A 17,630-nucleotide genomic window follows, 5' to 3' on the forward strand; every position below is an offset into this window, starting at 1 on the left:
AGTACGAGCAGTAATCTTATACTCGCGTGTATTTTTATCTTTTGTTTGATACGTAATAATATTTATAAACTGACGTTCGTCTGTTGTTATTCGAAGAACCTTAGAAGTGCAAGTTCTCGGTTGTTTACGACAAATCACAACGCAATATTCATAAAGGCCCATTTACACTATGCAATTTCTCGTATACGATTCGTACCTTAGCGTATGTGAACGTATGAACAACACTACAAACGTGACACTTTAACCGGCCTGAACAAAATTGAAAGAAGATTGTGGCATAGACCTTCTTTTGCATCCGTCAGAATGATAATTGCAAACAACTTATCGTGTAGTCTAAATAGGCCTTAACAACAACACTCAACAATCGAGACACCAATTTCCAACCAAACTCCTTTCGCCCCGTGGCAAAGGTGTGAAGGCGAGTTTCTGGCGCCTTAAAACCAGACTGCTAGGTCTTTCGAAAGAAGGGCTGTTCATGTCTGGAATTGTTTTCCTAGGCATGCTGATAAGTCGGAGTCGCTTTTACCATTTTACCATTTCATACCATTTCTAAAATACGATCTTTTGCCTGAATTCTAACGTTATTTAGGTTCGCGCTGAAGCTTTAGATACGCTGGTAAATGAAGTTTAGAAAAATTGAAAGCAGGCGAAACGAAGAACTTTTCCAAGTCCAAAGTTCTGTGCAGTTCAGTTCATGAATATGGTTCAGTTGCCGTTGATATACCACAATTCATTGCAAATTCAGAATGGCGACAAATTTGCGAAAATCGCACTGAGCAACAAAGGTGAAAAACGTCTTTGGCCAATCAGCGCTTTTGTTGACATTTTTATTATTAACCAATCAGACTCTTTGATTTTACGCTACCTCCGGTGGCACACAAGAAATTTACTAACAGTATAGTATGTTGAATAAAGCCTTCGCGGGGACAGGATTTTGAACTTTTTAGATTAAATACAACGGAATATGAAAAAATATTCATTTATCTAAAAATCTGTCGGCCAGATTTTTGCTTCAAGGTCTAGTATTAATGCTATCGACATTTAAACAACGACGTACGCAAAAATCCGGCCGACAGCGAAAATCTGGCCGACAGATTTTTAGATAAATGAATATTTTTTCATATTCCGTTGTATTTAATCTAAAAAGTTCAAAATCCTGTCCCCCCGAAGGCTTTATTCAACATACTACACTGTTAGTAAATTTCTTGTGTGCCACCGGAGGTAGCGTAAAATCAAAGAGTCTGATTGGTTAATAATAAAAATGTCAACAAAAGCGCTGATTGGCCAAAGACGTTTTTCACCTTTGTTGCACTGAGCTATATAATAATTCCTGGAGGACCGGCTCCTGGCCAGAAAGTGAAGCAAAAAACATGGCGGATTTCGGCGTTTGCTGACGCCACATGGTCCCCTTTGCCCATGGTAATTACCACTGACATACCGCGATACAAAGTCAAAAACGTGTCCATCACCCTCCCGATTTTTATGAAAATATTTTCGGTTTTCGGTATTGTTTTCGGCATATATTTTCTCCGCATTTCATCTAAAGTCTCTTTTTCACTGTTCAACAAGTTATATGGAGAAGTGGTTTCTTGCTCTACTTATGATGCTGTGAATGGCCTAATTCATCTATCGGGATATTAATTTTTACCTCAGGTAAGCCGGTTTTCACAACATTTTCGTTTTTCGCCTTTGGTATAGACTATAGACAACTACCAAAGCGTCTGTTGCAGTAATTCCTTTGAAATTAATGTTAAAAACGGCAAATATGCTTCAGCCTTTTTGATCAATGGTACATGACTTAGTTACGCTATGAAAAGCTATATTTTATGAAAAAGGATCAATAGCTGATCTTTTAAGTTTTGGCTATGTTGTTTTTTTTATTAGAACTCTTATGGGATTTGAAATGTCAGGCACTGGAGCTTTCACTCATATTTAATGCCAATTCATGAGTATTTTCATTCAAACAATTAAGATAAATCAATATTCAATCCTCCCAGTAAATCTACTAGTCTCTCTATTGATCCTTAGTCTATTTTAGATGAATTAAAACATTAAACATGATGACTGTGTGAGTGCTGATACAAAATATTTCACTGTTAGATTTCAACAGTGTTTGTTAAAAGTCCAGTATTTATTTGTTTGCCAAGTCATGGCTTAATAGACTTTCTTGGCATCTTGCACCTTGTTAATCAAGCTACAAGCTTGATTCAAGCTTGTTAATTTGCAATGATTTCTACTCCTCTGGTTCTGTCCTCTGGTGTACTCTGTTGAGTACAGTTAAACTTGGTCTGATCTCTCTTTTTTAGGATAAAGAGGTTATGGAATTTGGGGATGGCTTTTGCAAATTATTGGAACATTAAACTGTTGATTTTACCATGTTACTTTGTTAGTTATAGTTACAATAGTTATCTGAATGAAAAATAAATTTATACAGACATGCATTGACTGAGCAGTTTGTTTTCAATTTGCTGCAACTTTTATAATTTTCTGGACAGTTTTACCCTCCCTACCATTACAAGGAATATTATCACAGGGTTAATCAGGAATTGAAGGTTAATAGATTATAGACTAATGGAGGAATGAATAGGCTCAGTTGCATTTTCATTAATTCATAAGACATTTGTTGATAGCACAACTGTACCATAAATCTTCTTGGTACCATATATAATCAAATTTTTGTTATTTACCATAGCCTTTCTTTGCATTATTTGGAATATGATTCCACTCAAATTCTTGAGTCAAGCAGGGAACCATTTGAAAGTGCATTACTTGGGATACAGTACTTAAGATATGGGTAACTTATAGCTATAATGACCTAAATGAAAATATCCTATGCGAATATATCTTGAAATACTATTACTAATCAGCCACCCAGCATTTTGCATGAGGTTTGGCCTTTGTTTCCTTGAGTTATGCATGGGCTGATATGCATAAGCATGATGTTCTAAGGAAAACATCACATAACCACATATTTTTGCCGGTAACCTTTAGTCGGCGATTGATATCCGAAAGATAATCGAAATTTCCGACAAGACTCGAAAAATATTCAAGTATTTTAAAAATTTTACAGAAAATACATGTATGTATGAATAATGAAAATAAATAAATAAAATAACCTGTCAGCTAATCGTATAAAAATCCTTCGTCCACATTTTTTTTTGCGTTTTAATATTTATTATTTCTGGCATTGGCAAAACAGCGTCAACGACTTGTATATAACTGAAATAAACGCCTTATTGCAAGCCTTTGTAGCAGAAAAATAAATCGAAAAATACAAAACAACAAGGTTTCACGGCAAAAACAAAAATATTCATACAAAACCAGGGGGGAGCATTCTCTTGTAGCGGGCTCATATTTGAGCCTGGTCAGTGGTAATTACCATGGGCAAAGGGGACCATGTGGCGTCAGCAAAGCTTCTGCGCAAGCGCAGAAGGGCGAAGTCCGCCATGTTTTTTGCTTCACTTTTTCAGAAAAAAACATTAGGAGCCGGTCCTCCAGGAATTATTATATAGCTCAGTGGAAAATCGTCGATTATCATGACCGCGCATGTTTAACTGACAAGGAGAACTGGGCTGAGTGTTGCAATAAGCAAAAAATACACAAATTTCTAGTAAAGATTGTTTCGTTTTGAACAAAATGCTCAACTCTAGGCGTTTTATTTCTGTTTTCGTCAAGCGACTGCGAGTGCTACAAACTAGAAGAACTTTCGTAAGGATTTCTGTGAGATCTGGTTTTCAGATTCAAAAAACGGTGCAAAATATTTTGCCAAGGTGAGCTGGAAGACAAGAGTACTCGATGTCAGTTTGTGTGATCTCATCTGTGGATAATTTTTAACCTTTAGCGCTGGATTTCATGCTTGTATGTTGTTTAGATCTTCTTCGACGTTATGCTGTACATCAAAGTTAAAGCTTAAAGAAGGAAGGCGTTTGTTTAGCACAGATGGTATGTACATTTTTGAGGCAATTTTTGTAAATAAATGATCATATTTTGCATGCAAAGAAATCCAATAATTTGTACAGAATGAACTATCAAGTTAATTATTTCTAGTTATCACAATTTTCTTAGTCTAATCCGGTATCACAATCATGGAGAATCTGAATTTTTAATTTCTCCCTCAGCTCTTCCATCTCACATCCGTGTCCCCCTGCCTGCCCTATCACCCACAATGGAGGCGGGGATGGTAGCCACTTGGTTGAAAGAGGAGGGTGAGAAGCTCGAAGAGGGAGATGTCTTGGCTCAAATTGAGACAGACAAAGCGACAATGGAGTTTGAAACACCTGAGGAAGGATACCTTGCAAAGATTGTGGCGCCTGCAGGTTCTAAAGATGTTCCCGTTGGCAAGGTAAACGCCTTGAGTGTCTCTATAGGGTTATATGCATATTTCAATGTAACAATCCCATTAGTCCTCTATAATTAGTAGATGATAATTCAGCTAAATATTACTTTCTTGTCAGCTTGTTTGTATAATTGTTGAGAATGAAGAGGATATTGCAGCATTTAAGGATTTTGTAGACCAAGAAAGTTCATTGCCACAGGTATAAAATTATTTTCTGAACCCATACAAACCCCATTACCAGAGGCTTGCTACTTTCTGTATAACATTAGATTGATTGCTACTAACAGTAAAGGTTGCATCAAAACCAAGTGCATCTAATATACATACTTGGCAGTGAAATATTACCCTCCAGTTAATAAGTTATGTACTGAAAATCTTTCATCAATTTCATTCCATTTCAACAGTCAAATGTTGCTGAAACATCTCCTCCCCCACCTCCCATAGCAAGTGCACCCTCACCTCCACCACCAATAGCAAGTGCAGCTCCTCCACAGATGCCCTCAGCACCTCCTGCAACAATCCCCCCCTTACCATCTCCTTCAGGAGGGAGAGTATTTGCAAGTCCTCTTGCTAGAAAACTTGCAAGAGAAAAAGGCATTAATCTTCCTGTATGTAAACATAATGACCTTTATTTACTTTTACAAATTAGTAAGATTATCAGAAAAAAGTATTACATTTTTTTTTACAGTCCTTATCAGGCAGTGGCCCTGAGGGGAGAATTATCGCAAGCGATGTCGAAGCAGGTGTACCAGCAATGCCAGCACAACCCATGGCACCACAAGTTACCACTGGTAATTTTCAATATAACCGTTAGCCTGAGAAATAAAATGTCTTCTGCCTTAAAATGACTTTGATTGTAAAAACCCTCTATCCTTTGATTCTGTTTTTCTTAGCTCCAGCTGGAGAATTCACAGATATTCCTCTCTCTAATGTCAGAAAGGTAGACAAATTTAAACTTTTTATGTTAATAGAAGCAATTTTATTCCCAACTGTATAATTCGCTTTCAAAATCTTTTCAAACTCTATCCAAAAGCTATTTCTGTTCAATATTTTCTTATCTAGATTATTGCAAAGAGGTTAACAGAGTCCAAACAAAGCATACCTCATTATTATTTATCAGTTGATATTCAAATGGATGAAATACTAGGGTTGGTATGATTTAAAAATTTTACAAAATGGGAGAGTGTATAGTTGGTCGAATAAGTTGAGATGTAAATTTGCACCATATGTTTTCCATCTGATTATCTCATAATTGGTTGTTGCTTTCCTTTCAGGCTTCGTCAAGAGTTAAACAAGCTGGGAACAGCCAATTATAAACTATCTGTTAATGATTTTATCATAAAGGCTTCTGCCTTGTCATGTAAAGATATCCCTGAAGCTAACTCATATTGGATGAATGAATTTATTAGACAGTGAGTACTACATTGAGGCATATCAAGGCTTTGTACATGATGACAATTCAGACTACTGTATTTCCTGCAACAAAGAAGTTGATAAGATTTTCTGTTTAGGAACCATAATGTTGATATCAGTGTTGCTGTGAGCACAGAATCTGGTCTGATCACACCAATTGTATATAATGCTGATAAGAAAGTAAGTTAGTGAATCAGAAATTTATGTGATTGGTTTCTCATGAAAAGATCTCCATGTAGACCTTGTACAACTTAACATTCCGTTGTTTCTAGGGTTTGAAGAATATAAACTCAGACATAACATCACTTGCTCAGAAAGCAAGAGAAAATAAACTTCAACCCCATGAGTTCCAGGTAAGGCACTTCAATATACCCTTTGTGTTCTTCACTCTTTCTAATGCCGGATGATTTCAATGGTAGACCAGTTTAAAAATCATCTATGGATGTCTTGTTACCCAACCATGTTGATTAAAGATGGACTGGCTACTGTCAACTGTAGGTGCTAAACTGTACTGGTGGTTAATTTGTTGCTGAAATTTGTTTTTCTTATCTTCATAATCATTAGGGTGGAACATTTACTGTTTCCAATCTTGGGATGTTTGGAGTCAAAAACTTCTCTGCTGTGATCAACCCACCCCAGGTAAAAATACACCTGTTTTCTGGAGAATTGAGATACTAAGTAAGGTTCATGTAGATTACTGGTTTGAACTAGTGGAAATAATAACATTTCCATCTGTTTTCAGTCATGTATTCTTGCTGTGGGTCAGACTGAGAAAAGAATAATACCAGATGAAAATACAGATCTCGGGTATAAACTTGAGTGATTGATAGATATATCTAAATAAAGTTTGATTTGTTTAATAGTAATTCTGTAATTTTGTCTTTTAGTTTCACCCAGGCTATGATGTTAAGCGTCACATTGAGTTGCGATCATCGTGTTGTTGATGGTGCTGTTGGTGCGCAGTGGCTACAGCATTTAAAATCATATCTTGAAAAGCCGGCAACGCTGTTGTTATAAAACCCAGCAGATGGTTGTGTTGTGATAAAGCGACACACCAACTTTTGCTGTAATGTTGTCTCATTTAGACTTGACTTGATAATTACGAGCCCAGTATAAAGTATAAAGGGATCACAGGGCTATTTGATAAAAGAATTCAAATAAATTAAAACATTATTTTATTATTGTAGGCTTGGTCACACATTTGTGATGTAATCAAAACCTTGTTTCTCAAGCATGCAAACTACACATAGACACGCTATATTGCTTAGTTTTTGACCTACTAAAACGTAGTCATTTTCTAAATTTTCTCTGTTAGAAATCCAGGTAAATGAATGATTGAACGGAATCATTGAACGTAATGAACTGAGGTGCAGTTTCCAGTCTGACGTTCTTGTCACCCGAATATAAAGAGTAGCTGTACCATCTCCCAGACATGCCAAGTCTCACGCATTATGCGTGTGACACACGCCTCAGCATTATTTCTCACGCTCACACGCATGATATGATATATCTCACGCATAAATAGGGAGTTCATAGTGAGAAATCATAGTCATTTTTAAAAAGATTTGAACAAGTTAAATGCTTTATTTAGTTTACTTTTTAGAGATTATAAATAGTTCCAATTTTAAGCTATATTATACACAACAAGCCGGATATTGCAATATTACAACAACTGGTATACTATATCAGCCTATCGCAGTAACGCTATCGAATTACGGATTAGAGTTTGACGCATTTTACTGGGCGAGAATGTGTTTTAATACCAGCAAGGTGTTGAGACCTAAGCGGTGAAATTTGATCAACCTCGTACCCAGGGTCTTTTTACCTCCGCACCACTTGATCTCACCCTGTTAATATGGATTTTTATGGCCGGTTGGTGACTTATATTTAGTCAATAGCGACTTTCTCTCTCAATTTTTTTTAAATATGTCCTGAGAACGCTGGAAATGCCATTTCAGAGACCCAAATTTCAAAAATTTCCAGGGGGGCATGCCCCCTGACCCCTCTAGAATTGTGGGGGTGTGTCTATCTCACGCGTGGCCCATCGCCGAACTTGGCATCTATGATCTCCATGTAATTTGACCAGAATTTTGAAAACAGAGATTTTCTTCACTTTGTTTTCTGATAAACAGGTTGTATAACTTTTCCATATCGTTGACTGTTTCACTGGCGCATAATTCTATAAACTTCCTTTTCTCCTTATCTTCTCGCACATTGATATCAATCGTCAGGACATCACCTTTTTCTAATGTTGACAAAGTTTTCGCGAAGGCTTCTTTTCGAAGCGTAACCTTTCCATGGCCTCATACATCAATTTGTGAGCTCTCACGCAGCGCGGTTGTAGTGCTTTCCAGACAATACACCTTCCAGACAATACATTTATTTCATATTTATTGTATATTTCAACTTTCCGATTGCGTTATTATTGACATTTGAATGATGCGGAAATATGCAGAATAAAAATAGAAAAGCAACTCGGCAAAAAAAACTCGTCATGGAGGGTGAACCTAAACCTATATGTATAATTCATTTTAATGACAAAGAAGGAGAGCTTACGAAATTAGGACAAGGGTCATTCACTAAAATTATTGAAAGGAGAAAGCAATGGTTAAATCTGTCTTCCCCGTCATATCAGACTCGCCAGGGGGGGAGTGTCCCGGGACCAGGCAATATAATATACACTGATCTATCAGTTCGATTGACTGGACTATATAATAATCTCAGTGTTTCATTTTCATCGTTTATATCTTTTGTTCTGGTCGAAACTTTGTGATTTATAAAACTCGTCGAAACTTTGTGATTTATGATTTTTTAAAGAACTATAGCTCTGACATAAATTTGCAACCGAAAATCAAATAAACCATATTTTAATGTTTCTTACGACCAGAACCTTGCCATTTCCTAGTCATTTTTAAATCCTTGCAGATTTCCTTGCAGATGGAAGCACAGTCCTTTCCCGCCATTTCATATCACCTGACCAAATCACCTGACTTGGATATACATATCTGGAGTGGAGTTCACTGAGCTTGGCTTGCATGGCACACGATTGCACGAGGAATGCACGAAATATTGAGTTTATTTTTTTTTATAATAACCGTTTACATAAAAGATTCCAACAGCGAAGAAGACTAAAACTCTTAAACTGACAGTCATGGATAGCAGTTCAAATGAAGATAGTAGCTTGGAAGATTACCGGGCGAAAATATTACGACGACGTGCCCATTTAAAAAGGTCGAAAACCTTAGACAGCAGCACCAGCACGAAAAAAGATAACATAGTATCTTCTAGTAGTTCCGATGAAGATACCAAGAGAGTGAAGACAGAAAAAATCCTTCGTTCTAAAAGACCCAAGCCTGAAGACAGTGATTCAGACGATGGATGTCTGAAAGATTTAATAGAAAGACAAAAGAAGTTAAAATTGAAAGATGATCCTCGAGATGATCAGTATTCCAACAGGAAGCAATACTCATTACGATCCAGGTCTTCAAATGTGACAACAACTAAAAAAAATGTTGAATCTAAAGGAGACATTAGTACTCCCAATGTTGAAGGAGATTGCATTTATTTCCACAGATCAAAATTTTTAGAAATGATGGGACTCACTAACTCAGAAAGTGATTGTCATACAGAGCTGAATGGGAAGTACATCTACTTTAAAAGATCACAGCTAATAAATCTAGCCAGAGGAAGCAACAGACTCAACGCAGGGGAGGATAGTAGTGGTAGTTCTGATTCAGAATTATCACTACTTTCCTCTGCAGTATCGAGTCTGACTTCTGATGTAGAAGGAAGAAGATCTTCATCTAGAAGATCGAAAGCATCAAAACTAGAAACAACTGATGAGGAATCTAATTCAGATGTTCTTGGAAATGATAAAGAAATGAAACAACCTGAAACAGAAATGAACAAAAATGGTGATTCTGTGCAAGTTGAAGACAGTGCTTCATTGGAAAATGAAAGGACAGTTGAAAAAGACAGTGTTTCATTGGAAAATGAAAAGACAGTTGAAAAAGACAGTGTTTCATTGGAAAATGAAATGACAGTGAAAAGCAACAACACTGAGAGGTTAATGGAAGAAGAAGGTGCAAGTGCTTTAACACCTGATGATACCCACCTTATGAAGAATATGGTGGGAAATAATAACAATGATGTGCCAGTGGAGCTCAAAGAATCTAAATGTCCCAGTGGTCAATTTATAGTAATGAAAAGAGTCCTCATGATACGGTGTAGAACACAGGCCACTTTGCCACAGATCTTTTTCAGTCTGTTCAGGACCAATGCAAATGTGGATCACACCATAGCATTTCTCAATGATAAAGATACTACACATGTTTGGAGAATTGAAGAAGATAAAGTTCTGATTGAAAATGATGTAAAAGGTATGAGAAAAATCATCGCCAAACGCGGGGTTGAAGCTGTTCAAAAGCGGCGGAAATTCCTTCAACTGTGTTAAGAGATCAAGCATGGTACACTAGTGTAAAAATAATTAAGTTGTGTTAAAAATATTAAAATTGAGGTAAAAAATTTAAGTTGTGTTAAAAACATTTAGGATGTGGTAAAAATGTTTAAGTTGTGTTAAAAATATTTAGGATGTGGTAAAAATATTTAAGATGTGGTAAAAATGATGGTGAAATGCCATTCAAGAGACTATATATTTAAGTTCAAATGCAGATTTAAGAAACACAAGAAAGCTACATAAGATGATTTTTAATTTGTTTCTACATGATCCTGATCCTCTAAGATGTTCATAGAAGTCTTCAAAAAAACTAGATGAAGTAATGTTCAAACACTAGATGATGTTATATTCCTTTCTTTACAATGTTGTATTTAGCTGTGTGACTTGTTGTATTCAACTTTACAATGTTGTAGTTGTACTGTGTTGTAATATTGACATTCTGTTAACATGCACTTGGGCAAGATTGAAACATATAATCATATTCCCAGTTAAACCTTTCTCATTGTTTTGTTTCTGTTTTTAATGATGGTCCAGACCTTTGTCAAGTTGAGGCGTTCAGCACGCGGTCATCGAGATAGAGTAGTTTCTCTATTAAGGTTGAAGCTACCAAGCTACAATACAATGATGATGTCAGTTCACTTGGTCCTGCTACATTTTGAGCATTGTAAAAAATTTAAAAAATCTTTATCTAAATATGTATCCTAATCGTCATAATCAACCTCTCTCTCCCTCCTTGGGCTCATACTTCTTGAAAATTGGCTCATGGTGTTGGCTAACTTATGAAATTCTTCCCACTTAATGCTTTCCAAGTTTTTCTGCATCTTCACTTTAGCATCAAGCTGCGAACATCTGCTCTCTGCGTCATGAAGACGCGTCTTTAAGTCAATGACTTCTTCGTTTTTGTCATCAAGCTAAACAAGAGATATGAAGATCAAAAATCTCAGATATGTTGAATAAAATTTTTTACTGGTATAAGGCGGTGATCGTCCTTGGAAATGCTGAGATTTCGTACAGCAAGAAATACAACTGTAGTGATTTGATAATTCAATGATTTTATTCACCTTGGATTGCAGATCACAAATCTCGTCTGTCAGCAAGAGTTTATCCCGTTGTAAGGTAATATTTTCATCACTTTGAATTGTATTTAGACTTTGTAATTCTTCCACATTGCTCTTCAGTTTGTTTTTGCTCAGCGTCACTGAAATAAGAAAACGTCTCTTGGAGCAATTCAATTTTACTAAACACAAAGCTTCATCTCAAGATTCCAAGTTTGTCTCTGTGGCTGCCGTGATACTCTCCTTATTTATCCAATGTGTGTTTGGTCACCGCAATCTCTTCCATCATACTCACCGTGAAGTGCGTTTTGTTCTTCCCGAGTAAGCTGTTGGATGAAAAGAATTGTTAAAATGAGGGAAAGAAACGGGTGAAATTCTAGAAAACAGTACAAGCACTGCTTAATCACAAAACACGCTTTTTCTTGTATGAACACACATCAAAACTGAAGACCAACTACCAGCTCTATACCACAATTATTATATCCTTCCTTTTTTTACCTTCTGTGTCATTTCTCGGTATTTCAGTTGTTCATTTCTGAGCTGTTCTTTGGTAATTTGCAATTCGTGTTGTAATCGTCTTTCGCTGTCCTTCAATGTCACCAGCTCCTGAATGTTTGCTTGGCGTCTGACCGCCTTCTCGTCTTCGTGAGCTCGGTCCTTGTTGAACGAAAAACAGTCGACATTAACACAGCCAGGAAGAAAACAACTCCAATGAAACGCTCAAGGTGTACAACTAAACCTCACTTACGGCATCGATCAGTTTTCGCAGCTCAACAACTTGGGATGCTAAAGCCGCATTTTCTTTGATCAGTGAAGTGCAATCCTCTTGAATCTACCGTGAAAGACGAAAACAGAGAGTAGCAATACCTAAATGATGACTTTGTGGTAAAATACCACGAGCGTTCCTCGTTGTTCCATTACATCATTCATTCTTACCTTCGTTCGAAGAGTTCTGTCCTGTTGAGAATTTATTTCTTTCTGTCTTCCTTCTAAACGAAGTTGTCTTATTTCTTCCTAAAAGATTTGCAAGGATCTTTTGCTATAACAATGAAACTTTAGTGGTAAAAATACTCATGCATGCCCCAGCATGTGATATTCTGGATGGTAGTTCATCATTTACCCTCAATTCTCTTCCGACTTCTTCCTTTGTCTTTATATCAGATTGAAAGAATCGTTCTTCCATTTCACGAAGTTGAGTTTGATATTTCAAGCATTGGGAACGGCTTTCTTCCAACTGAACTCTGCATTGGTTGAACTCCTCCGTCTTGTCCTCCAGCTAAAAATCAGTGACACAATTTATTGAGTCATTGTTAGAACATATATTTTTGTGTCTCAGTGTCGATCAGCATCCAGTAAATAAGAATCATCTCTTATTCACTTATTGATCCAGTGTTACTACAGGAGGAAACCTAAACTAAACTAACTTTATTTATACTGGATAGCTCTAATCAAATTGCTCAACCTGAGTTCTCAACATTGTTATTCTTTCTTCAGCTTCTCTCAAAGCATCTAATCCTTTGTTTGCCTCTGTCTCCACTTGCTTCACATGAACTTCTCGTCGGGTACTTTCCCTTGTTGAACTGTCTTTGTATTTCTTTAAGGACACAATCTCATTGACCAGTTGTTTCTTCTCATGAGCGTGATTGTCTGAAACAGATTAAGATGTCAATAAACAGAACATTTTCTGGTCCAACTTTGAAATGAAGGAGTAATCACCTTCAGCATCCCTCAATCGCCGTAATGCTGCTTCACGTTCATCTTCCAACACTCTAATGGCAGATTCCTTCTTAGCAAGATCTGTGATGCGATCATCCAATTCACTCTGAAGTGTCTATGGTTGAAAAGATAATCATCAATCCTTCCTCTTTCAATCCTTAGTGTATTACAATATGCATTATTACCCGAAGTTTTCTCATCATTTTGTCTGCTTCTTCAGTAACTCGAGGTGGAATGATTGTGGCTTTCTTGGCTTGTTCCCTCCTGGTTTCATAGTTAAGGTTGCAATCCACGCTGGTCTATCCCTAGAGACCAGTTGTTAATATTGTGGGAGCATGACAAAGAAATACCCTGGATATGAGGTGACCCAGTTTATTCAATAGCAATGAAGTCTAATTGCTTAATAGTTTTAAAGGATACAAGTAGTTTGCCTCAAGTTCAAGGAAATATATCTGTTGCTGCAGATTTCTAATATATTCATTTTCAATTTTCGACAGCTCTCCAGTTGACATGCCTGTCCTGGTAAGACTAAACAAAAGAATGCAATTTGAGTTATGAAATTTACATGTTTTCCGTAGATTAAGTTTTAAATAACATCATCTCAGTATATTATACACAAGACCACAAGATATTGCAACTAAATGAACTTACTTCACACCAACGTCAAACGAAGCGGCGAGTCCACGACTTGATGAGGTTCTGAGGTCCTTACTGCTCGATTTTAACAATGAACCTGGTGCACTTTTTCGCAGAGGACTCGCTAGAGTTACCGGGGGAAAACACATCAGAAAATATCCACAACGAAACCTTATTTCTCAAGCATGCAAACTGCACATATACTCACTAGATCGCTTAGGTTTTGACCTGCTAAACGTAGCCATTTTCCAAATTTTCTCTGTTGAAAATCCAGGTAAATAAATGCTTTATTTCAAACGGCGTCCCCAGTTACTAAGCAATGGACACTGATCTATCTATCATTCGATTTCCAACTGGATTATTTGATAAACTCAGTACTTCATCTTGCATTGAGCACAGTGGTTTAGTTTAGTTCACTTACAAGGAGTGAAATATCTCTATACAATACATAGATGAACATTTCCTATTTTTTGACTTGACTTAAGATCTGGTAGATATATTTCATATTTGCAAGTGTAAAAAGGATGGGAAAATACCATTCAAGCATAAAGTATTTTATTAATATTCTGGTAATTTTGCATGGTGATCAAAGAAGTGAATCAGCTTGTAGGTTCACTGGTACAGTGGTACACCACATATGAAGTGTTTAATACTGCATGAATAAATACTAACGTTGTGTACCTACAAGCTAGTTTACTTTATTCATAACTCGATGTACGATCTATTTGTTCACTGTGATTTGTTTTACGTACACTTTTAAATTGAAACTAAAATATTTACTGAATGCAAACATTATTACCAAACAAAGACTGCTTGTGTATTACGACAAATATGACAAGTTTGAAAGGTGTAAAATCAATTTTGTTTTGGGAAGATATCTTATCTTTTGTGATTTCAGGTGTGAACAAAAGAGAATTAAATTAAATTGTGGCGACAATCAACAAACAACCGGAAGTATCTATTGTCCATAGAACCACGAAATTTGAGAGTTTATTGACCTTAACGGCTTAACCACGCTGTCATTTGCAGTTTTCATTTGTAAAACGATCTGTTTTACAGTTTAAAGCATAAGAAGAACTGAAATAATAAATCGGTGTAGAGGCAGTACGTATTGTCGTATTTAACAAACAAAGTAGCGAAAAAAGGTGCAGTATTTGTTCAAAACAACGGAAACTGTATCATTTCTTGAAGTGGTTTGGTCTTCATCGCGCGCTGAACTGCAAAATATTTGAAATGCTTACGAAATCATTTAGATAAAAAGCAATTGCTGGACTCGTAAGTATAGCTTTTTGTCAAATCCAGTCGTGGAATTTGTTTTTTATTTTATTATGCTGTATGACTTTATGTGTACTGTAGCATGAATATTTACGATGAGACTCATACCGAAGTGTCAAAATCTTATTGGTGAATTAGTATAAATGTATAATGACAGCTGGAACGAAGCCATGTGGTATTACCGTGGTAATAATTTCATCTGTTAGTTGACTGTTTTTAAAGTCGTTTATAATTGTTTTACATGTAGAATTGTACATTGTAACATTGACAATATGTCATCTTCACCCACACTTGATGAGAAAACACCATTGTTGACTAGTGATGACCATTGCCATCAACATGATCATGCCAAAGAACCAAATATTTCAGTTCAAAACCACAGAGAAAGTGTTTGTCGTCCAAGAAATGAGACAGCAAGTTCTACTGTAGATAACATAGCTCCTTGTGCAAAATATGGCAATGAAGAGGATCTCACAAAGTCTGCAATACAGAATTCAAAGAGAGCAAAAAGAAAATTAATCATTGCTTGTGTTTTGTGTTTGTTCTTTCTTGTTGGAGAATTTGTTGGTAAGTGTTAACATTGCTTGAAAACAAATATGAATCCAGCTTGTTCCAGAAATGGTTTGGTGGAAGGGTTAGTTACTTGGTTAGCAATCACTTCACTTGGCAAACAGGTTGGCCACTCATCTAATGATAGTTTTTCTATCCTTGTAGGAGGTTACCTGGCCCACAGTTTGGCCATCATAACGGATGCCGCTCATCTTCTCTCAGATTTTGCTAGTTTTCTCATATCACTGCTGGCAATTTGGTTTGCTACGCGACCATCCACTTCAAAGTTGTCTTATGGTTGGCACAGAGCAGGTGAGGTCAATGTTCTATACATTCTATACTACAGTCTACAATATATAAACTTTTGACTGTGTACATGAAACAATTATTTTACTTTGAAATACAGGTAAAGTGAATATTATTATTTTTGAGCGTTTTAATGTTGTGGTATTTTAGAGGTGATGGGAGCAATTTTATCTGTGTTGATCATCTGGGTTTTGACTGGGATACTTGTGTATCAGGCCATTGAAAGGATTGTCAATGGAGAACATAAAATTAATGCAGATATCATGCTTATTGTTGCTGCTTGTGGTGTTGGAGTTAATATCCTGTTAGTAAGAGTAGTTTATCCATGCTTTTATGTCTGCATGAACCTCATTTGAAAGTGATAAGAAAACAACCTTTTTCCTGAAAACCACTCCTTGTCTCAGCAAGTTCTGTTGAATGGAAACTACTATTGTATTATCTCTGTCACTGCTCTATATTTTCTCTAGCATGGGTCTGGTGTTGGGGCACAGTCACTCTCATGGGGGTGGATCTTCTCACGGTTCTCATGGTCACTCTCATCGTAAGAGGACCATCTCAAGTACCCCAAGTGTCAAAGAACAAGCGACGGATGAGAATGTAAATGTTCGTGCTGCATTTATTCATGTGATTGGAGATCTTTTCCAGAGTTTGGGAGTTCTCATTGCTGCTTTTATCATTAAATTCAAGGTGGTGTATAATTTTATAACTATAATATATTGTGTGTTCCATTCTAGAATGAATTTAACCAACTTCAAATTTAATTTTTTTAGCCAAGTTGGTCTATTGCTGATCCGATCTGTACGTTCGTCTTTTCTGTAATTGTCTTATTTACTACAATCACAGTGCTCAGAGATGCCCTGCTTGTTTTGATGGAAGGTAATTGTGTACTATTTATACATCAGTTTTAGCTGTTTTCTGCCAGGTAACACTAAAAAATAATTTTGATTTCCAGGCACTCCAAAAGGTATTGATTTGGATGAAATCAAAGAGCGGATTGGAAGAATACAGGGAGTTAAAGCAATCCATGATCTTCATGTTTGGTCACTCACTGTTGGAACACCAGCTCTTTCAGCTCATTTAGATATAGGTAAGTAGTGCATGCATGTGATATAAGATTTGTCCTTACTGGACCTCTGAGAAGGACAACTAAGAACTGACACTTGATAAACAAGAAAACTTGTATTAGCAAGAGAACTAAATAATTTGCAATTCTGTCTTGCAGAGGATGAAAGTGAATCACAACGAATTCTCTCTGAAGCAACACAGTTGGTTGATGTTGTTTATCATATTAGACATTCAACAATACAAATTGAGAAATATGATGAAATGTGCAACCCTCATAGTGACATTGATGTATAGCATCATCAGAAAAAAACATCAGAGGCTGATTGTTCAAAAGCCGGTTAGTTTAACCCTGGGTTAAAGCAAATCTTCACATGAATTTTTCTAATTGCTTGTTTACAAAGTTTCTAAGGTTTTAAAACGAAAAGTGGTTCAGAAGCACATATATATGTAAGCTAAAACAGTGGATTAAAATTTAACCCAGGGTTAGCGCTAACCCAGCTTTGAACAACTGGCCCCAGGGGACAGCACTAACCCTGGGTTAAATTTTAATCTAGTGTAACCTGTTAGTAACAGTAAACTTTAGAATATTTCTTTTATGAAAAAAGATATTCAACTCTGTAAACAAGTGATCATAAAAATTCATGTAAGGATTTAAGAGAACCAGCTTTTGAGCAACTGGCCCTGGAAGAGTACATAATTTTGTATTTTAAACGAGAAAGAAAATAAAGGAATAAAGCCGGTTTTCCACTAGGCGGAATTTTTCGATCGAACGAAATTTTTCGCTCAATTTTCTTTTCAATTGTGAGAAGTCGACCGAAGCGGA

At 36.4% G+C, this 17,630-nt stretch overlaps 3 protein-coding genes across 3 annotated transcripts; 2 read left to right on the forward strand and 1 right to left on the reverse strand.

Annotated features, from left to right (window-relative positions):
• The first annotated feature begins 3,584 nt into the window (after nucleotides 1-3,584).
• LOC114527488 (dihydrolipoyllysine-residue acetyltransferase component of pyruvate dehydrogenase complex, mitochondrial-like) lies at nucleotides 3,585-7,169 on the forward strand. Its single transcript, XM_028549156.1, has 14 exons — nucleotides 3,585-3,770; nucleotides 3,872-3,942; nucleotides 4,119-4,342; nucleotides 4,455-4,535; nucleotides 4,741-4,944; nucleotides 5,025-5,127; nucleotides 5,230-5,276; nucleotides 5,399-5,484; nucleotides 5,611-5,748; nucleotides 5,848-5,929; nucleotides 6,022-6,102; nucleotides 6,314-6,388; nucleotides 6,492-6,556; nucleotides 6,637-7,169. Exons 1-14 carry the CDS (start codon nucleotides 3,637-3,639, stop codon nucleotides 6,764-6,766), a joined length of 1,521 nt encoding a protein of 506 aa, XP_028404957.1. The 5' UTR covers nucleotides 3,585-3,636; the 3' UTR covers nucleotides 6,767-7,169.
• Nucleotides 7,170-10,686: 3,517 nt separating this feature from the next.
• On the reverse strand, nucleotides 10,687-13,910 carry LOC114527615 (nuclease SbcCD subunit C-like). Its single transcript, XM_028549316.1, has 13 exons — nucleotides 13,821-13,910; nucleotides 13,628-13,736; nucleotides 13,397-13,504; nucleotides 13,162-13,240; nucleotides 12,977-13,091; nucleotides 12,723-12,907; nucleotides 12,381-12,536; nucleotides 12,197-12,274; nucleotides 12,009-12,092; nucleotides 11,759-11,917; nucleotides 11,556-11,586; nucleotides 11,267-11,403; nucleotides 10,687-11,116 (listed from the first exon to the last, which is right to left on the reverse strand). The coding sequence occupies exons 1-13, from the start codon at nucleotides 13,855-13,857 to the stop codon at nucleotides 10,907-10,909; spliced, it is 1,488 nt and encodes a 495-aa protein (XP_028405117.1). The 5' UTR covers nucleotides 13,858-13,910; the 3' UTR covers nucleotides 10,687-10,906.
• Nucleotides 13,911-14,524: 614 nt separating this feature from the next.
• Nucleotides 14,525-17,243, forward strand: LOC114527518 (zinc transporter 2-like). Its single transcript, XM_028549200.1, has 8 exons — nucleotides 14,525-14,887; nucleotides 15,135-15,454; nucleotides 15,602-15,748; nucleotides 15,893-16,046; nucleotides 16,210-16,429; nucleotides 16,513-16,618; nucleotides 16,695-16,829; nucleotides 16,965-17,243. Exons 2-8 carry the CDS (start codon nucleotides 15,160-15,162, stop codon nucleotides 17,099-17,101), a joined length of 1,194 nt encoding a protein of 397 aa, XP_028405001.1. The 5' UTR covers nucleotides 14,525-14,887; nucleotides 15,135-15,159; the 3' UTR covers nucleotides 17,102-17,243.
• The last annotated feature ends 387 nt before the right edge of the window (nucleotides 17,244-17,630 follow it).

The sequence above is a fragment of the Dendronephthya gigantea genome, unplaced genomic scaffold (genome assembly GCF_004324835.1).
Source record: "Dendronephthya gigantea isolate DGI-Jeju-01 unplaced genomic scaffold, DenGig_1.0 000045F, whole genome shotgun sequence".
Taxonomy (NCBI): domain Eukaryota; kingdom Metazoa; phylum Cnidaria; class Anthozoa; order Malacalcyonacea; family Nephtheidae; genus Dendronephthya; species Dendronephthya gigantea.